This window comes from Lytechinus variegatus, chromosome 11 (assembly GCF_018143015.1).
Source record: "Lytechinus variegatus isolate NC3 chromosome 11, Lvar_3.0, whole genome shotgun sequence".
Lineage (NCBI taxonomy): Eukaryota > Metazoa > Echinodermata > Echinoidea > Temnopleuroida > Toxopneustidae > Lytechinus > Lytechinus variegatus.
In genome coordinates, this window is record NC_054750.1 from 32,772,318 (window position 1) to 32,794,512 (window position 22,195).

Below are 22,195 nucleotides of genomic sequence, written 5' to 3' on the forward strand. Positions count from 1 at the left end.
AATTTCATACTATTACATAACTAAACCATTATGATTCATAATAGTTATGTAATAGTATGAAAATTGTTCTTATTGACATGTATTCTGAATTACGAGTATGGGAAGCATAACATATCAAAGAAAGTTTAATCTTGGGTTTACAGGGATCTTTCCGATGTTTTAATATTGAAGAAAACTATTACATTTATGGTTCTAAAACCATTTGCAAGCAATGATTATAATCATTTGATTATAGGAATTGCCATCACATTTGGCTGCCAAAATTTAAACCGTACGGGCCATGTGTTGTGGTTCCCCTTGTGGTCTTTTATCATGATGCAGGGGCTGCAGAACGGTTTTCAAAGTGGGGGGGGGGGGCTGACCATGCTAAAAATCACAATTATATGGTCATTTTTACGTTTTTGTACACGGTTTTGGAAAAAAGTGGGGGGGGGGGTGGGCTGAAGCCCCCCAGCTCCCCGGTTCCGCGGCCCCTGTGATGTACTTGTCACTGATCATCACACATGGTAATTCTAGTTACTTATTAGTGAGAAAATTGTTTATCTCATCATTTTTAATCTCCATAATTTGTTATCTTGAGGTAGCTGTTTTCACCTCACCTTTATCTCCAGGGTTCCTTTTGTGAGACAATTTTTGTTCTCAATATTAAGAGTCTCCTTCCATTTTATCTTTCCATTCATTTTTATGAATTCTTGGTCTAAAATCTCTGTCTAATTTCTAGATGGGCTATCTCAATCTGGGCACCATCTTACAAAGACTTACGATTGATCTAATCAATCATAACTCTATGGAAAACCATCAGTGTCATTTTTTTATACAGGAAATTTGCACAATGTCCTTTGTAAACAAAGAGCAGCTCAGTGAATTTTCAAGAAAACAATGAATGCATGGATATACATCATAGTTGGAAAATATTTTGAACAAACATAGATGTAGACATTGCTGGCTGTCCATAGTTGAGGTTGATCGCATCAATCGCAACTCTTTGTAAGACGGGACCCAGATCTCTATCAACATGTATACCTGTATATACTATCCATGAAATGATTGGATTGCTTTCATCAGTTTGGATATATCTCGTCTCTTCTCCAGATCAACATCTCCATCATGAAATGCACTTTCTCCAATCCCTGGGGGGAATTCCATCATCAACAAGGTCTCTACCAACAAGAATACTACCAGTGATATATGAATGCATTGCTCTCATCAGTTTGGATCTATCTCTTTTTTCATCGATATCTACAGTATGTCCATCATGTAATAAACTTTCTCCACTCCCTGGGGAATATTCCACAATCGATCAGGATTTTATCAACATGACTTCTACCAGTGAGATGAATCCATTGCTCTCATCAGTTTGGATCAATCTCTTTTCTTCTCAAGATCTGAATCTCCATCATGCAATGCACTTTTTCCACTCCCTGGGCATTCCAGCAACAATCTGGTCTCTATTAAGAAAGCAAGTCTACTACCAGTGTAATGAATCCATTGCTCTCATCAGATTAGGATCTTCCTCTTGTCTTCTCAAGATCAACATCTCCATCATGTAATATTTTCTCCACTTCTTGGGGAGCATTCCACCATCAATCAGGTCTATATTAACATGGCTACTACCAGTGAGAAGAATCCATTGCTCTCATCAGTTTGGACCTATCTCTTGTCTTATCAAGCTCAACATCTCCATCACTTCTTATATTGAGGTAGCTATTCATCAAGTCTCTGTCATCATCTTCAAGGTCACCATGAGCAGCGCTCTTCTTCGTTTCGTCCTCAATCTGACACCTCTTCCGCTTCCTTTTCAGTTTGACCTTTAACCCTGATTTCAGTCTACCACACATACTTTCTTCTTCTGTGTATGGAGACAAATTTGATGGCCCTTGGTTTGAAACGCATAGCACATGATTTCCCAACATTTGTCCTCTATCAACAGTTGTTTCTCCTTGTGATTCCGCAGCGAACCTCTCCGAAGCCATGGTCGATGGAAGTCCGGTGTCTTTCAACCTCATCTGTACCTTCTCACCAGACTGGTGCCAATGTTCTTTCATGGATACTATGTCTTTATCAGTTCTCACTAGTCTGATATGAATCGGAGATGAGGTAGAGACTGGTAAGGTTGTTTTGATGCTGACATCCATGAATCCAAGATGCTTGCTTTTAGAGGAATCTATTGTGAAAAACAGACGACATAAGTGAACAATTTAAGATGATGGAAAGGAGGATGTTGAAAATATTATCTCAGCTGTATGTTATGAGGAATATAATAAGAAAACAAAAGACAAGATTTGGAGTATATTTTCTCCCCATAAGAGAGATCAAAATGCTGTTGCAAAAAAAAAAAAAAAAAAAACCCTCAGATATCATTAAACAGGGATTTGATGGGGGGGGGGTGACAGGACATTACACATACCTCCTTGACAAGCTACATTTCAAATAAAATACCAAAATGTTAACAATTTTTTTTAGTTGATGACCTTTTTATGTTTTACTTTCAAATTCTTGACAAAGCAAATCTCTGTGGTCAATCATTTTTGTCAGCAAAAACCACATTTTGACAAAGAGAACCCCTTTAACTATAATTCATGCATCATCAGTTTCGTGTAAAAAAAAATCTTAATGTTGCACAATCGAGACAAGAATATGCTTATTAGACTTTTCTCAATGTTTTCCTAACAACTTACAATCATTATTTTTTCTTTTCTCACAAGCCAAATTTTCTGCCTAACCTGGCTAAGGATATGATTGCTTTTCTCAAACAAATTTAAGTAATCTTGAAATATTGGTAACCAATTATATGAGCCCTTATCTCTGATTTGACAACAGAGCTTGTTCCGTTGCTCCTAGGGCATACCTTGGGCATTCTGTTTGGCTTGGCCGTGTTTCTTTTCTCATAGCGACTCTTAACCCCAGACTTTCACACTAAACACCGCAATTGCTCGACTAACCCTGCTATTTTGCAGGGCAAAATAATCCTATACTATAGGTGGGGTTGGCCCACTTCGCAAAACTGCTGTGTAGAAAGAAAGTGGGTGAAGCTTTACTCCGTACTATATTTGGGGCTAACTTGCCATATTAGCCCACCTACAGCACAGGGTGAAGGAAAATTTTACCGGTGAGTAAACATCACTTACAGAATTTTCTGGCCTTTGGACACCCTTGAGGGACATTCTTCTGCCCAGTGATGAACTTGGTTTCATTGATCCATTCATCAATGACCTTGGATGCCCAGCCAATGTTCTCTACCGGTCTACAGAAGGTATCCAGTTCCTCATCATCTATCTCATCGTCATGAAGATGTCTCAGTGTTAGTTCAGTCTGTAGCTGCTTCAATCCATGAGGCTAACGTTCAAAGGAAAGGATGTATTTACAAGCAATAAGTACCGTGTCATGCTTTTGATTTGATTTTATTCAACTATTCAATAATAAAAAATATAAAAAACATTTAAAAAATTATAATAAAGTTTTATTTACCCAGGGTAGCCGCTTCAGTTTGGAAACTGCTCTACCAGTGGGCCCTGCATAACATAATGCTAAATCTCCAATCTTTAAATGCTGAGAACCTAGCAAGAAGGCGGACAGATTTTTAAAGGTATTTGATATGACTCCACCGAGGATTGAACCCATGACCTTCTGTTCATGAGGTGGATGCTCTACCACTGAGCCACCATTCACATATTTATATTACATTGTACAATAAAGATATCAACAACATATACATGCAAATCTATGTTAACTGTATTTAATGAAAAGGAGATTGTTGATATGTGTTTTTGATGATTGCAATGGTAAATTGCCAATTCGTCTACTGCCAACTCGTCCACTCACCAAATAGTCTACTTTCATTTAGTCTAATGCCATTCCGTCCATCAACTTTTCGCCTAACAACCATTTGGTCCAGTCATCACTTTGTTTAATCGCCATTTCGTCTCATAACCAGTTGGTCTAATATCCATTTCATTTTCATTCATTTTGCACACTTAACACTTAGTCCAATTAGGCCAAATGGTATATGGACTAAATGGCTATTGGACCAACTGGTTATTAGACCAAATGGTGATTGGATGAAATGGCAATTAGACCAAGTGGATAGTGGACGAACTGGGACCAAATGATACTAGACAAGTTGGCAATTGGACAAATTGGCATTAGACAAATTAGTCCAGGATAGAAGAGGCATAACCTTGTTTTTTTATATATACAATATTTTTTGATGGTTTCTTGTCAATTCGAGGGTGCTGATTACGAATCTGGATGATGCCACTCGTGTAACCTTGAGCATTTTCCGCAAATCGGCAAAATCCAATATGGCCGCCAAAATATGCAAATTACCCATGAAAATCCTAAAATTGTTCACACATTGGCTACGAAATGCATGAAATTGTGTGGCAGGAGTGAAATACTCTCTGAAAAAATAATTTTTTACAAACTATTTATTTTCCTGATATTCAAAATGGCCGCCAAAGGCCCTTGTATATTGTATTATGTATAATATGAATAGAGAAAACTAATTTTCACAAAAATGAGCACTAAACTGCAAAAAATCGAGATGTACGAACGAAGTAATATATGCAAATCATCATTACTAACGAGATATATCATTTATTATGTCATATATGGGAACATTTCTGTATTTTGATATCTAAAATAGCCGCCACTCGCCCAAACAGTTTTGCGTACAATAGCAATGGGGGCCAAAAAATTCACAAGAGTGATCACTAAAATGCATATTATTAAGATTAAACGAGTGGAATACTGACTAAAAACATAATTGTTAACGAAATATATTATTAATATGCCATGTATGTGATGAATGTTTTATTTTGATATTCAAAATGGCTGCCAAAGGCCCTAAAAGTATTATGCACAATGAGAAAGAGAAGCAAAGAAATCACAAGAGAGAGCACTAAAATGCATATTTTATGTGATAAATTGATGGGATACTTTCTAAAAACATATTTTCTAACGAAATATATCATTCAGGTTTCAAGTTTGTGTTAAATACTGTATTTTGACTTTCAAAATGGCCGCCATAGACATTAACAGTATTATGTACAATGTGAAGTGGGAAACCAATATTCAGAAGAGTGAGCACCATAATAGTGATATATGAGTAAAATATTGTCTGAAAGCATAATTTCTATTAAGATATATCATTTATTCTGCCAGTTAGGTGATAAATGCTGTTATTGGAAAGTCAAAATGGCCGCTACAGGCCCTTATGGTATTATGCACAATGTGAATGGGAACAAATTATTTCAACAGAATTTGGTTATGCTTGGCCAAATGGTGATGTATGAGTGAAATATTGTCTGAAAACATGATTTATAACAAAATATATCATATCTTATGTAATCTAGGTGATAAATACTGTATTTCAACATTAAAAATGGCTGCCATAAGCCCCTTTTGTGAACATTTGTCTCCACTCAAATTGTATTTTATACGATAAGGGCTTATGGTGGCCATTTTCAATTTAAAAATGCAGCATTTATCAACTTAATTACACATGATATGATATATCTCGTAAGAAACCATGGTTTTAGACAATATTTCACCCTTTCACAATTCACAATTCACAATCATATGCAATATTTAGAGTCAAGCAAAGCCAAATTCTGACAAAGTTATATGTCCCATGTTACAATGTACACAATACTTTAGGACCTATGGCAGCCATTTTGGATTTCAAAGTACAGCATTTATTACCTCCACGAGCAATATGTGATGTATTTAGTTAGAAATCATGTTTAAGACAATATTTTTACTCGTATATATCACAGTTATATGCATTTTATGATTCTCACTCTTGTGAAAATTAGTTTCTCCATTCGCATTGTACATGATAATAGGGGCTATGGCGGCCATTTTGAATGTCAAAATACAGCATTTATCACAATGACATAAATTGCATATTAATGGCAATGATGTTTTTAGTCAGTATTCCACTCGTTTATCTTAATAATATGCATTTTGGTGCTCACTCTTGTCATTTTTTGGCCCTGGCCATTGCATTATACATAATACTCATTGGGCCAGTGGCGGCTATTTTAAATATCAAAATACAGCAATGTCCCCATATATGACATAATAAATGATATATCTCGTAGTAATGATGATTTGCATATATTACTTCCTTCATACATCGCGATTTTTTTTTGCGGTTTAGTGCTAGTTTTTGTGAAAATTAGTTTTCCCTATTCATACTGTACATAATAGAGTATACAATGGACTATGGCGGCCATTTTGAATATCAGGAAAATAGATATTTTGTCAAAAATTATTTTTTCAGATAGTATTTTACTCCTGCCACACGATTTTATGCATTTCATAGCCAATGTGTGGACAATTTAAGGATTTTCATGGGTAATTTGCATATTTTGGCGGCCATATTGGATTTTACCAATTTGCGAAAAAATCTCAAAGTTCCACGAGTGGCATCATCCAGATTCGTAATCAGCACCCTCGAATTGACAAGAAACCATCAAAAAATATTGTATATATAAAAAAACGAGGTTTGGTCAAGTTCCTATGGGGCCTATCCTGGACTAAATTGGAAATGAACCATTTGCAATGATGCATTGTTTCTGTATTTCTGTTTCTATTCCATAAGTTTGTAAATGTTATCTTATAATATGCTTTTAAAAACCCACTACAAATTTTCCCAAGGACAAAAAAATTGAGTTACATTATATTGAAATGAAACCGCAATCAATGTTATATAACCTTATTGAAATTATGCATAGTCACACTCAAAACTAAAAAGTTTTTCTTAAAAGTTTTGAATATCTATGACAGTAAACTTGTCAGCCAAATAATGTGTATAAAATGTGTACTTTGTAGAAGTAAAATGCCCCCTGTACCCACTCGTGAAGGTCAAGAGAGCGATTTCTGTTAACTCTCTAATTATCGTCGCCCAGTGGATTAGTCTCCGGACTTTGAAACATAGGGTCGTGGGTTCGAATCCAAACCATGGCGTAGTTTCCTTCAGCAAGGAATTCATCCACAGTGCTGCACTCAACCCAGGTGAGGTAAATGGGTACCGGCAGGAAGTAATTCCTCAAAAAGCTGTGTGCACCTGAATAGGTAGCCTAGCTTAGACGGGGTAATAACAGCAGGGCCCGCTGGGAAAACAGTTTTAGGAACTGGAGTGTCTACCCTGGGTAAATATACCATTATTATTATTATTATCATTATTATTATTATTATTACTATTACTATTATTATTAATAATAATTATTATTATTATTATAATCCTTTTTATTATTATCATTTTTATTATTATAATCATTATTATTATTATAATCATCATTATCATTATTATCATTATTATCTATAAAACATGAGTTTCGATCCCCATCCCCCTCATTCAGTGACAAAAGGAAGCAACTCCGTGTAATGAGATTCTTAGTAAATATAGAAAATGTGGCATTGTTTTATGTGCAAATACATAGAAATAGTTGCTTTTGATGCATTTATATTTCAGAAATTGGGGACGATCGAGACTCTAACTCCTTAGCATCATGTAGAGCATTCAAAAAACATCCCGAATGAAGAAAAAAAATGGGAAAAAAATCAGAGTTGCTTTCTTTTGTCATTGGACAATATTAATTTACAGTTGAGACTAGACTCACAGAGATACAGCAGCCGGTGACATCCAAAGCTTCTAGATGATGAAATGCCTTCACGAATCGTACACTGCGGTCTGTTACCAATCCATTTCCTGAAATGAATCAAATCAAATCAATGTAAATAGCTCACAGGCATGAGTGTGGTGGTACAAGATTTTGCACGAGTTGCAAGAAAGATGCTCTATTCAACTTGACTACATCTTGTTGAAATACAGGGGCTGCAGAATGGTTTTCAAAGTGGGGGAGGGGGGCTGACTGTAAAAAATCACAATCTTATGGCCATTTTTTAGGTTTTTGTCCACGGTTTTGGAAAAAAGTGGAAGGCTGAAGCCCCCTCCTAGACCCCCCCCCCTTCTACGGCTCCTGGAATAGACTGTCTCCTTCTTTCACTGAATTTAGCAAAACTGAAGAAAATAATCGATTTTTTTTCCTACGTTAATCTCTAAAAATAAATAATTATTGAAAGTGAAAAGCAAAATCCCAAAAGCAAGCGTCATATCCTGAGATGCAGAGCACATTTAGCTAGTGGACCCTACGTGCATTGCTCCTGCATTTGTTAACTGAGCGCAATGATTTGAATCATATTGTGACTGACATCACCTCCTAAGTGATGCAACGGTACATTTTGGATGGTACGGAATGTTGCACATTTATAGGCCTCCCATATGCTTGCGTACAACAAGCTAAATAGGCATTGTACAATAATTATCAGCAAGATTTTGCTGGTTTTGAAATCTTGTAAGACGGAGAAATTAACAATTTTACAGATGAAATCTAGAGATGAACATAACTGACAAGTCCAGGTCCTGAAGTCCTTTTGGACTTTTACTCATTAATCTCAGGGGTGTAAATTCAGCTCAGTGTTTCCACTTTGAAGGAAATTACCCGAATTCCGGGAAATCCAGACGTTTTCCAGGTAATTTCCGGGAAATGAAAAAATTCCCGGAAATTCCGGGAAATCCGAAAATTACGATGAAACAACAATTAAATATAGCAACTATTAATATTCATGTTATATCTACATGATTTTAACCATACGTAGCTCAAAATGTTTCGCTCGCGCTCCCCGCTCACATTTCGTAATGTTGTTCCTATTTTTAAAGAGGGCGGGGACAAAAAAACGCTAAATTCCCTGATTTTTGCCACCTGGAACAAATTTACGCTCGTTATATTATTGCCCGATTTTCGTTAAAATCAAACTTGAAAATTCCAGGAAATATTTATGAATTTCAGGAAATTTGGAATCCAATTTCGGGAAATTTATTTTGGAGCTGTGGAAACACTGATTCAGCTTGATATTGATCAAAATCAATCTATTACAAGTCTTGATAAAACAGGAGCTAAAACTAGAGAAGATGAACATACCTGACAAGTCCAAGACCTGAAGTCCTTTTGGTCCTTTACCCATTAATCTCAGGGGTGTTGTAAGTTTCTGCATAATTCCATCACTAAGGCCAGTTTTTCTAAGTCCAAGTCTCTGAAGGCTGAAAAGATAGAAGTGTAATATAGATCTGTATATTAGAAAAATTAGACTCTAAAATGATGATGTACATGTATTTATTAAAATGAGTCTATAATTGTATGCTGACAGGCACTGCGATAAACACCTTGTTGGTTCGATTTGATTAATAATGCAGATAAACTTGAAAAACATGCTCAACACTGTGAAAAGGTTTGATGGGCAAATTTAAATGCAAAGCTTCATTAGATTCTGCTTTGATCAATTTTCATGATTTTCAATGAATTCTTTGTACTTCCAATGTTTTTGACTGAAAACTGCATTTTCCGTCAATTCCATGTTCATAGTGAATGCAGTGAAAAAAACAACTAAAATACAGAAAAATGGGGTCAATTGCATGAAAGCATCTTTCTATGGACCATCTCTTACATCGCCCATTTATTATGATACGCTGTATAAGGCGCATTTCTAAAATATATGAGAATATAACTTTGTTACTAATGTTAGCTACCTTTTTAATTTGATTTTTAATCTTATTTCAGAAGGCATTACATCATTTTATAAAGCACAATTTTGTTCATCTTAAATGATGAAAGAAATAGGCTATGTTTGCAGGTAATTATCTAAAAGGAGTTCCATACGATGCATCATGATAAATCAGCGACAAGAAAGATGATTATTGCAAAGATTGTTTCATGCAATTGGACCCGGCTCGGCGATTCCATATGTCTCGAACAGGACTTTTCAACAATTTCTAGTCTCGTAGCTGAATGCTTGAGTGATAAAATTTTCTTTGCTGTCAATGATATAGTTATAGTAGGTAGCCATGTGAAAAACTGATAACAAACAAAAACTGTTTGATTATGGGTGAATTAAAGGTAAAAATGTTGTGTGTCATAGAGAAATGTCCCCGGTGGGGTCACTTAGCCGCAGAGGGGGACACGTATGACCGTTACTGTGACCCCCTATTGCAGTCAATGTCAAGGACATTTTGTGAAATTTACCCCCCTATTTTCACGCAAAACAAGGACAAACTTGCGGTAAAATGGTACCTTGAAACACCCCTAATTATAAGATTGTAAGGACACTTTTGCCCATTTCGCAAGTTTACCCCTATTTACCGTATTTCAGGGACAGGGCATTTAACACCCTTTCCTCATTAGAGGAAATTGCAACACAGGCGTCAGAGTGCTCAGTTCTTGAAGATGACCAAGAGCCAAGTCATACTGATACAATAATCCAAAAGAACTTTATTTTTCTTGAAAAATAAAAAAAGTAGAATTCTTTGTAAAAATAAATGTAGAGTTGTCCATATAAAGATACAGAGCATGATGCGCGCCCCCTCTGCGGCTGGTGACTCGGCGATGGATTTTACGTCCCGTAATTGTTCTCCCCTTTTTCCTGACCCCTATTTCCATCAGATCGAGGACGGTGAGCACCCCTATTTTCACTACTTCAAGGAGTGTTCTGTCCGCGGACGTTCCGTTAAATTGACCCCTTTTCCCGCGATTTTGGTAACGGTCATGCGGTCCCCAAGTCATATTGAGTGACCCCACCGGGGAAATGTCCCTAACAACGCGAAACATTTTCTCCTTTAATTCATCAAATGATGTCATTTTTCTGATGATTGTCAATTTTTACATGACTATTCACTAGTACTTATTATTACCACAAAAACAAGTTCAAGTTCCTTATTTGTTTGGATAGCAGGTTGAAAAATGTCAAAAATGCTGATTTTTCTAGCATGGAATCACCCCCCCCCCCCGGGGATTCTACGTTAAACACTGATACTACAACATACCATGGTAAGCTACCAATATGAGGCCAAATTTGATGATCCTCTCCCAGGCTACATTCTCCAAGGTCAACCTCCAAGAGACCAGAGAAGAGCACGATTTCATCAATAAAGCCATCCAGGAATGTCTGGTTCCCTCTGAGGTTTAGGCTGGACAACATCTGAAAGAGAACAATTTTATTTATATCATTAGCAACATGCTGATGTCAAATTAATTCTGACATATAAGGAAAGGAAACATACATCCAAAAATGAAAGGGTTATGATTCATTTTAAATTTTGATGTAATCATGAATTTCATGAATTCTCACTGATTCATTTCATGATGAGTGAACATATATTTTTTCATTGGAGTGTAAATAATGTGCCTGATGATACACAAGGCAAAATCATTTTCAAATTTTTTTAAAAGAATTTTAAGGCATATGGGGCAGCTGCTCGATTGTGACCAAAATAAAATCTCTTACGAACAGAATCAATACATAAGTGTTTTATTCTTTAATGGTTTCTCAACAAAATTTCAGTGACACGATTCTCATTTTCTTACTTTAATGACCAACAACCTTCCATGAGCAGGATACTACATAAGCACTTGCCCAATTGCCCGGGGCAAGTAAAAGTTGGAGTCGAGCAAGTAAAGACCAAAACTACTTGCCCGAATTGGGCAAGCAAAATTCTCACAGTAGAATGACCAATATAGGGTTGATATATTGACCCTAATTTTGGTCAAGGCAGGTAGATCATTTCATGTCAAAAGAGAGAAAAAGGTCAATGGTTTATTTAAAGGATTTTTCGGGCAAGTAAAATAGATATTTGGGCAAGTACATTCCAACTATTTGAAAATTTACTTGCCAAACTAGGCAAGTGCTTCTAAAAAGTTATGTAGCAGCCTGCATGAGCAGAATAAAAAGGTGAATTTGAAGGTGTCATGTAGCTTTGAAGATTGCTAATACTAGTACATTATTTCTATTTTGAACATAAAAGTTAAAAGAAACTCAGTGCATACAATCCAACCTTCATATATTATGTAAATCTCTCTCTCTAAAAAAGGGGGATTTCTATATGATAGGATATTCACCTCAGTGGGATAAGCTTCTACGAAAAGCCTTAAACCGGAAAACCTTAGCTGCTTGTTGGTGAATATGCCCTGGGACTGCGCTGCTTCAAATAGTTGCTCCCCGACAATATCCGGAAAGCCCACCAAAGACTCCACTCTCCAAAGATTCCGAGCCACAAAGTTGATCACCTGTTGAAACAAGGATCGGGGTATGAAGCATGTGGCTCCGTCAGAGGGGCTCACCCCAATGTTGAAGGGGGCAAGTTTGGGCAGTCCTGAATCGGAGAAGGGTGTACTAGCAGTATGCGAGGTGTGTCCCAGTCCTGGAGGACTTCGCAACTTTCCATTTTCATGGACGTAGTAGATTCCAGGATCGTTGAAGGATTCAACGGCATCAGATGGAAATGCCTCAAATGCCATACTGGTTCTGAAATCAAATAATTTTAACAATTTGAATTGTGTGGAATATGAGGTCAAAATGAACTTAATTTGTTTCTCCAGCTTAACCTCCCTACATGATTTCAGAAAGATGTCTACACTCTACACTACAGTACAGTCTACATAATATAAATCTAATATCCTAAATTCCTAACCCTTAAACCTGATAATTCTCAGTCAGTAACTTGCATATTTTCAACCCCTCCAGAAATTAAATATCTCAGCTCAGACTTAATTTCTGCAGTGCCACCTGCCGAACAGGTGAACTGAACAAGTCAAGAGCGAGATAAGCAGGAACTGTCATGATACCAGACTGGGCCGGGCTGGGAGAGGGGAAATTCACTTTTCATTAGGCCCTGACAATAATATTATTATTATTAATAATATGCATGAAAAACACTTAGACCTCAACACTTCACTTTAAACTTAAAAGTTTGTAAGAAAATTAATCTTACATTACAGTTAAAATTCAACATCGCATATCAGTCTCACCTTGTATAATTCTCACTAAGCTAAGCTAATTGCCCCAGCCAATTTCAGTAACATTCATGAGGCTCTACCACTGCATGGGCTGGGCTATAGACTTACGCTAGTAGTAGTAAAGGCTTTACGCTTAGACTCATCCGGCATCCCAAACCCAAGGCCAAGATACACGTTATTTAAGCACCCTTAGCCACGGGGATGTTATCATGTTCCTCTTTGGGGCTGTGCTACCGCGGTTAAGCCTAAAGGCACCACTACTATTAGGGCAGGCCGTTGCCGTTGATTTTACTCCTCCCTGTCAATTGTGTCTGGTATTTGTGCTGTCCTCCCTGACGTTCTCCGACTCCGAGCTCCGGCCCGTGGCGATTTCACTTTTCAATTTCTTCTTGTGTATAATACATCCAACATGGGCACACACTCGGTGATTGCTTCCGGCTTAATACTGGAGACTTAAAAAGATCCAATTGTAAAGACTTTTTTTTAGAATGTTATTCGCAAGCGCAGAATCATAAACAAAGCGCGCGCTCCGCCGTCATATTTCGCGAAGGGAAAATCCCTTTCAAAAGTTGCGGGCTATCCTGAAACAAACTAGAGATGGCGCTGTAACATTCAGTTTGGCATTTCAAGATGTCGTCGGCCAGGCCAAACGCCCTTGGACTTGAGGGACCACTTAGCAAATGGACAAATGTCATGAAAGGATGGCAGTATCGCTGGTTTGTGTTAGATCAGCAGACGGGTCTACTATCCTACTATACAGTGAGTATTTCATTTTATAATTTAATCGCAAATTAGATTTAAACTGTAATAAATAAACAACTGGAGTCATTACTGTTAACTATTCACAACCCACTCGAAAGGGAAAATTAATTGGGCACCGCAGGCTCGAGTGATGTGCCGGCCGGTGCGTGCCGCGGCTGCGACCGGTCCGTGACCTGCCTGTTTTCTCTGGAGTGTGCGTGTGGCATCAGTATAATTTGGAGGCTTGCTTTTTATCTAATGATAAAACAAGAAAGCAACATGAGAAGATAAAACAAAGTCAACAAGAAGGCAGTTAATCCCCAGGACTGGTGTTGGCTGTTGCCCTAAAACCGTGTATAAATTGTATTGTATTTGTATTGTATAAATTGTATTGTTTAATCAGTATAATTTGGAGGCTTGCTTTTTATCTAATGTCAGAAAGCAACATGAGAAGATAACCTACCTACTAAGCTTTTTCGGTATTGATATTTTCAATACCGGTATTACTAATAGCTTCAATACCGGTATACCGACTAATACCGAGTAAATTCCCAATTTATTGTACAAACGGTGTCCAATATTTGTTTTGCCCTGATATGGCTTCGGATAAAGAGGGGATGCTTGTGGTCAGCTGAGGAATGCTCAGCATGGTCCGTTCTCATTGACAAAAACTTTCTCTTTCTTTACCAAAAGTTATACGATCATGCTCTCTCCCCAACGAGAGCTGTGAATTACCTGTGCATGTGTGCAAAATTATCTCAGCAAGCACATGGTACGAAATCAATAAGTCAAGTTGCCAAATGCTACACGGCACAAACTCACTGCTACTTACTTTGCTAAACGTGTGTACATGCCCTAACTTCCAAGCACCAAAATTCCCTGCTAAAACTGTCAAGGATATATGCGTGATTTTCCCTTCACCGGTCTGACCCCACTCATTCACATTCAGATTCGCCCCTTTTGTTTACCACTCACATCAACACGTGTTCGTCGAAGGTTCAGTTTGTTGACCTCAAATTTTGACGTCTCGTACATAACTTTTCTTATAAATGTCCATTGTGTTGAACCCCCCCCCCCCTCTTGTGAATCTCCACGTTGTCTAAAAGTAACCCCCCTAAACTTCTTATCCCCGGCTGCCTCTTTCTCACTCATTTTTTCTTGCTTTTGTTTTTCTTTATCTCCCCAGCCCCTTAATTCTTCACTCTCTCTTTCCCATCGGCCCATTCTCTCCCCGTCACCACCCCTCTCTTACCACGAACAATCAACATCCTCCTCTTCTCCGAATCTCGATCTTCCCCTCTTTTTTGTCAATTTCATCTTTCACACATGCCAAATTTTAGTTGATCAACATCTTATCACGCCACGAGACCATCATACAATCAATCCAATAATTAATTTTATTTTATTCATGACCGCACATGCACAAAACGGATACAACACCCATCACAAATCACACAAATATTCTCAGCCACTTTCTTCCATTTACAATCACTTCACAGATCAAAATAAACAAAGAGGGATGGCGTAACATTTTTTCCTGTTAATTTTATCAACATTTTCTGTCTTTTTATTTTCATATTTAATTTATTTATTCATTAATGTATTATTTTTTTCTTTATGTATTTATTTATTATTATTTTTTTTTGGGGGGGGTCAGACGGTTTTTGTAGCAGGCTTATAGTATAAAAGTAAACTTGTCATAATTGAAACAAGTCAAGAGCAGTCCAGAAAAAAAACATTGCATAAAGAAAAAAGTGTTAATCCCTGTGGTTTGTCTGTCAATGCACAGCACCCCCCCCCCAAAAAAAAAAAAAAAAAAAACTCAGTGGACATTCCCATTGATACAAGTTAAGAGCAGTCCGAGAAAAAAAAAACTTGCATAAAGAAAAAACAAGTGTTAATCCCTGTGGTTTGTCTGTCAACGCCCCAAGCCAAGGTTGATACTTTGTTGAAGCCCGCAATACACCACGTGGTCAAAAGGCAGGCTAGGGAGTGTTTCAAAAAGAGTTTTGTCAGTGATTTTGTTTGTGTAGAGGGATGATACAAGCTATGAAACCCTCGCATGTGATTGGCGGAAAGCAAATCTGTTGTTGAAACCACTGAAAAAAACTCTTCATGAAATGCTCTCCGTCTCGGTCGACTTCGTTGTTTACTGTAGCTGTGTACACGAGTGCATGGAGCTGAGCGGACATGCACCCGGTATCAGTAGCGGTGGGGCCGAGGCCTTATGCAGCGGCTAACGGAGCTCAGACAGTAGTTAAGGGGCGATGTATTCATTTCGAGGTTAGATTATTGGATTCTGATTTCATTAAATACGTTGAGAGAGCCAAAGAACTTATTGTTTTGGCTTAATTTTACTGTAAAAATACCCATAAACGACAATACAGAAGAAAATACCGGTATGATATTTTCAACTTTTGGTATGACGGTATTTCGGTATTGAAATTTCAACGGCGGTATCCATACCGGTATGACTTTCATACCGAACGGTATTACTAATACCGGTATATCGAAAAAGCTTACTACCTACCTAGGGAAGTTTCTGAATGTAGGCATGTTATGCCTCTGTATTCAGTTCTAGGTTTTTCCTCCTCAAGATGGCTGGCTCACTTCCGGGAACAGGGCTTTCGTAGTCATATTTTATTGGCTCATTTTTCCAGCATCTATCCAGGGCAGCTTCAAAACTGTGCAGTGACAACATCATTATTTAGGCTGTTCCATGTCTTACGTATTCTAACATAAAAAGAATTCCTATATTTTTGGGTCTTTGTCCTTGGTATGAACAATTTTTTACTGTGACCCCTGGTATGTTCACTATATTTTTCTTCTAGATTAAGTTTTGTACATTGATCATAACTATTAAAGTGTTTATATGTTTCAATCATATCACCCCTAACTCTTCGATACGCCAGAGTTGGGATTTTTAACCGTTTAAGTCGTTGTGGATAGGAAAGCTTCCTTAATTCAGGGACTAATTTTGTTGCCCTTCTTTGTACGTTCTCTAATGCATGTATATGTTTCTTCAGTATAGGGTTCCACACAGCATGGGCATACTCAACTTGTGGTCGGACAAGCGACTTATATAACAGAGCAAAGTTATTTTTGTCAAGATAAACAAAAGTTCGTCTGATCAAGCCCATAAGCCTGTTGGCCTTGTTTATTTTTGATTGCATGTGTTCTTCAAAGCTGAGTTTATCATCAATTACAACACCCAAGTCCCTTTCGGAGGTGACATGTTCAAGCGCATCATTCATTAATGTGTATGGAAAAGCTTCCTGCTGGTCTTGCGTGTTACCAATAGAGAGTACACTACATTTCTTGGGGTTGAATTTCAGCAGCCATTTTTCTGACCAGCATTTCAGATGGTCAAGATCTCTCTGGAGTGAATTGCAATCATTCTGATCTCTTATAAACTTGAATATCTTGGTATCATCAGCAAAAAGATAAACATTACTTTCAGTAACAACGTCTGGAAGATCATTGATGTATAACAAAAATAACACAGGGCCAAGGACACTCCCTTGCGGAATTCCGCTTTCTACATGACCCCAACTTGAGAACTCGCCATTCACACACACCCTCTGTCTCCTTCCAACAAGGAATGCCTCGATCCAACTAACCACATGTTCATTTATACCAAAACTACTGACCTTTTCAAGCAGTCGACGGTGAGGTACCTTGTCAAAGGCCTTCATAAAATCTAAATAGATTACATCAATTGTACCCCTTTCTTCAAGAGCTTTAGACCAAAGTCAACAAGAAGGCAGTTAATCCCCAGGACTGGTGTTGGCTGTTGCCCTAAAAAATTGTATAAATTGTATTGTATTGTATAAATTGTATTGTTTAATCAGTATAATTTGGAGGCTTGCTTTTTATCTAATGATAAAACAAGAAAGCAACATGAGAAAATAAAACAAAGTCAACAAGAAGGCAGTTAAGTTAATCCCCAGGACTGGTGTTGGCTGTTGCCCTAAAAAATTGTGTTTCGTTTGGACACTGAGTCTGAGCTCATGAGTGAGTGAGATTGTGACTCTGTGTCTGTGAGTGTGAGTAGCCTGGAGGCGCGGCGTCTGGGGAGTAAAAAATTTACTTCGTGGGCTTACTCCCCAATGACGCCTGGAATTGGATCCCATTTAATATCTCTGTGTAGCGATGAGATTCCCATGATCAACGTTAGGCTAAATCACCACTTGTCTGTTACGTTTGGAGCCCAAATTCACGTAAATGGGCCCAAACCATTAACCCCCCGTTACTTGTTAGTATGGTTGGAACTACCCCTTATCGACCACCTAATCTTCTAAGCACTTCACCAGTACGACAATACACCAGACGGTGGACTGTACTGTTTCCAGAAGAAGAAGAAGCACCGTATCTGCGAAAATATTCATCAATTTTACCCAGTTTTCGTCTCATTTGTGCAGAAAATTGAGCAGATTAGAATCCCATATTTCGCTTGACGACTCCGATTCAATCCGCGTATATATCGACGAACAACAAATGCGACAATTTTACATTTGGTCATTTGCACCTGTCTTTTGAAACCGACCATTTTTTCTCGTAAAATCGATTCTTACCGTTTCTATGGACACTGCGCCTACTCTCCCGCGCGTATCGTTTGTAATACGCAATAATTTTGACGCACGCAAGGTGGTCGGTTTCAAAAGAGGTGGTCGATATGTGGTAGTCCCACCATACTAAATTTCATTATATTTATTAAATAAATAGTACTAAATTTAAAAAAAAAACCATAAGAGCACCAGCGTAACTTCCCCAGTCTGTTTACATCGCCATTTTAGAATCTTTTGTTATCGATACCAAGATACCACACGCGTGTAGAGCTGCAGTCTAAGATTTAAAAAATACTTGCATCGGCTAATAAATATTAAGAATCGTAAAATATTTGTTTCAGTCAAAAATGTCATTTAGCACGTGTTATATTTTTTGACCGAAAAAAGTATTTTACGATTCATGATATTCATCGGCCGATTCAAGTATTTTTTAAAATCAAAATTGGCAGATCTACACGCATGTGGTATCTTGTTATTGATAACAAATGATTCTAAAATGGCGACGTAAACAGACTGGGTAAGTTACATGTACGTTCGTGCTCTATGTTTTTTTTTTCAAATTTAGTACCATTTATTTAATAAATATAATGAAATTTAGTACTAACGGGGGGTTAATATGGTTTGGGCCCACTTACCTGAATTTGGGCTCCAAATGGATCCAATTCCAGGCGTCATTGGGGAGTAAGCCCACGAAGTAAATGTTTTTTACTCCCCAGACGCCTCCAGGCTATCTGTGAGCTAGTCTTGAGGACGCATCATGATGATGATGACTTTAAAAATAATGACTTATACTTCTTCATCATTGACGTCTTGAAACTCTTCGCATAGAAGCATAAGAAAATGACCAAAAGAAAGATGGATTTCCCTTGGAAATTCATCTTTTGAACAAAAAATATGTGAAGTTTATGAATTTTATTGATTTTTACACCTTCCTACGCCTAGTAATGCGAAGGAAGGTTTTAAAACATGTTAGAATAGAAAAATGTAAAAATATAAATGTTTCTTACCTAACTGATGCCGCGTAGAACCCTCAATCCACACGTAAACAAGAGAAATATGCGTTGACCCTTGAACCGCTTATGTTTGACGTACTTCCGGCTAGCAATGCCGTCTTGACGAACAATTTATAGATAAAAATTATTATTTCACAAATACCAAAATTTATTATGTGATTATAAATAACTATTAGTATTATACCAATTATTTATAATTACATAATAAATTTTGGTATTTGTGAAATAATAATTTTTATCTATAAATTGTTCGTCAAGACGGCATTGCTAGCCGGAAGTACGTCAAACATAAGCGGTTCAATAATTGGTATAATACTAATAAATAACTATTAGTATTATACCAATTATTTATAATTACGTAAATAAGCGGTTCAAGTCAACGCTATTTTACTTTCTGGTACGGTTGAAGACCTTTTTTTTTTTTGCTTGCCAATTCTTTTTCTGGTACGAAATCCTTTATTTATGATTGAAGACCTTTTTGCATGTCAAATTTTGCGGCGGACTGTTTTGCCCCCTCTGTGGAAAATCCTAAGTATGCTACTGCTCATGACCATGCCCATGGGTGGATAAAAAAAATGGTTATTACTAGAACTCAAAAGTAGATGGTGATTTTTTTTTAAGTAGACGGTGAAGAAACGGAAGAATTTTTCATGAGGAATTCGATTGTCACATTTTGGCTTGCCACCAACATGACCAAAGGCAAGTCCCAAGCCCGATGTAATCTCTCTATTAAATGCAGGTCATTACAAATTGATTTCGCAAAAGGCCAAACTGGAGACTGTCTCTGAAATTTGGTACCAAAATTTTCTGCAAAAGCGAATGATACTGGACATCGACTAAATGGGAGAGAATCTCCAAGATTGGCTGTGTGTGCCTGTAATCTACTGGCCATACCCAATCCGTCCCACCTCCACCTCAAGCTGTTATTGGTGTGAAGGAAGGAGGAAAGTATAGAAAAGAATGGAAGCTATTAGATAAATGAAGAAATGTAGGAAGGAATGAAATAAAGAATGAAAAATGAAAAAGGAAAGAAATATATAGATATAATGAAGAAAAAAAAGATTTATTTAAAAAAAAAAAAGAAGAGGAAGAAGACTTTAAAAGATCACTCATTCTACTCATATTTGTTTTATTCAATGAAATATTCTGAAAATATAATTTGAAAATGGTGTGAAAACTTTAGAAATTGGGAAAATTTCAAAGTGATAATACATTGTCAAAATTAGATGAATCATGTACTATCTATGCCCATCTTTCCTCTCAGGCCTGCCACAAGCCTGCACTATTCAAAGCAAGACCCTTAATGCTGCCTAAAGGAACTTGTTTTGAAAGCTCAATAACTTTGTCTTTCGATCACATCATCGAATCAATAATTTGAAAATCTACAAAATTATTACAATTCCATGATTTTGTAATTATTATTTTCTTATTAAAAAATTATTTTTGTTCATCTCCCATACTGAATTTGATACAGGAGATGCAAGCAATGATGCGTAATTGAGAATTTACCAATTGGTTCAAGATTCCACTCCGGCAGGCATGGTCACCAGCCTGAAAATACAGCTTGGCCCAGGATATACCAAATACCAATGCATGTTTTGAAAAATGAAAATTGTTTTTTCTTCTGTATTTTTGATGGTGAAATATGGGAAAATGTAGGAAATATGATTTTACTATGAGAATTTTACTTGCCTGATTCAGGCAATCAGTCAAATATTGCCTTTGCTTCAAATGCTTCTCTGACTGTTGGTTGTCTCTCTTATTAATGCAAATTTCTCTCTTTCAATGGTTCTCTCTTACTTTAGATATTTCCTTTTCCCTGTCTTTCGATTTCTTTTTCCCCCTTCTGTCACTCTGCAACTCTCTACTCTTCCACTTTCTCTTACTTTACATTTATTTTTTCACTTTGGGACAGTTGGAGTCATAATTAAATCTAATTACTAGTTCTAACAAGCACATCTTTGACATACCGGTAATTCTATTTCTCTTTCCCCTTTTCTCTCTCTCTCTCCATCTCGATATTCTATTGATGCAGTCCCGTGACAAGATGATGAGAGGATCAAGGAGAGGATGCGTTCGTCTCAAGGTAAGCCGTGATGGTGTGAAAGATGTTTTAACAAATACCCTTTATTTGTATGCCAACAATTACTGATGCAAATCAGTTTACATTAAAGGGATTAAGCAAAGCACCACACTAACTTTTTTCTTGATGGCCTGATTGGCCCACCAAAATCATCTCATATTTTTTTGGTTGCCTGCAAAACAAATTTGGTGGCCCTTTAACAATAGAAAACATTGTAATTATAAAAAATTTGGTAGCCCAACTACATGTAGGTCACTAAGAGTAGGCTTTTACAGAATTTTGGTGGCCCAACTCTCATTTTTGGTTGCCCCGGGCCACTGCTAATGTCGAGCTCTGGATTAAGTAACTTTTTTGAGCTTTGCAAACATCTGGGCTGTGTAGCTGTACATTGACCTAACGCCTACACCAAGAGGTCAACACTGAACTTGAAATCACCTATGTCATGACCAGCAGTTCTACATCAAAACATGTTGGAACAGATGCACACGCAAACTCATGATTTCCAGGGACTGGAATCGTCTCCCGTCTTCAGTCATATCCCAACCATCCCTAGGAACCTTTAAATCAGCACTCCAAAAAGCCCTAAAAGCAAAGCCGGAGCCTCAAGTTGGTGATCGCACATGACACACCTCCAGTTTAAACACCTTTATGGAGTCTTTTGGAGGAATCCTACCAAGTACATACAGTGTAGTTACCTGATGTTCACTTTGTCTAACACCTTCATGTATGTGATTAGACAGCGTAGGAAATATATGAGGGCGAAGGGCGATTTTTCTCTCATGATAGCCCAAATAGCCCCTAAAATTCTCAAAAACTGCATGCTTTTAGGCGACCATTCTTTCCAGAGTTGCCCCAAGATCTGTTACAAACAAATCCAGAATTATTTAGAAAAATCAATGGTTACCCCTAAAAAGAAGCACTTAAAATGAAAAAAAT

General features: G+C 37.3%; 2 protein-coding genes across 4 annotated transcripts in view; one reads left to right on the forward strand and one right to left on the reverse strand.

Moving 5' to 3' along the window:
• Positions 1-939: 939 nt before the first annotated feature.
• LOC121424590 (leucine-rich repeat-containing protein 42-like) lies at positions 940-19,371 on the reverse strand. 3 transcript variants are annotated; one of them, XM_041620337.1, is made up of 7 exons: positions 19,171-19,371; positions 11,958-12,363; positions 10,886-11,040; positions 8,991-9,109; positions 7,629-7,717; positions 3,129-3,336; positions 940-2,164 (listed from the first exon to the last, which is right to left on the reverse strand). In XM_041620337.1, exons 2-7 carry the CDS (start codon positions 12,354-12,356, stop codon positions 1,611-1,613), a joined length of 1,524 nt encoding a protein of 507 aa, XP_041476271.1. In that variant the 5' UTR covers positions 12,357-12,363; positions 19,171-19,371; the 3' UTR covers positions 940-1,610. The 3 variants fall into 3 exon arrangements, with proteins under 3 accessions (XP_041476271.1, XP_041476269.1, XP_041476270.1); XM_041620335.1 differs by lacking the exon at positions 19,171-19,371 and adding an exon at positions 12,963-13,349; XM_041620336.1 differs by lacking the exon at positions 19,171-19,371 and adding an exon at positions 12,867-13,349.
• The window catches only part of LOC121424589 (oxysterol-binding protein-related protein 9-like), a 50,997-nt gene continuing 42,248 nt past the window's right edge, over positions 13,447-22,195 (forward strand). Inside the window, exons 1-2 of the mRNA XM_041620331.1 lie at positions 13,447-13,613; positions 21,212-21,262. Coding sequence (XP_041476265.1) covers positions 13,485-13,613; positions 21,212-21,262 — 180 coding nt within the window. The 5' untranslated portion in view covers positions 13,447-13,484. The remainder of the gene's footprint in view (positions 13,614-21,211; positions 21,263-22,195) is intronic.

Bases quoted from the DNA above. Each gene is read 5' to 3' on its own strand.
- LOC121424590 (XM_041620335.1), bottom strand. From the start codon at position 12,997: ATGAGTCTAAGCGTAAAGCCTTTACTACTACTAGC. The intron at 3,337-7,628 runs GTGAGTCTAGTC...TTTGAACGTTAG, and splicing joins TCACCGGCTGCTGTATCTCT to CCTCATGGATTGAAGCAGCT. The intron at 2,165-3,128 runs GTAAGTGATGTT...TTTTCACAATAG, and splicing joins TCCAAAGGCCAGAAAATTCT to ATTCCTCTAAAAGCAAGCAT.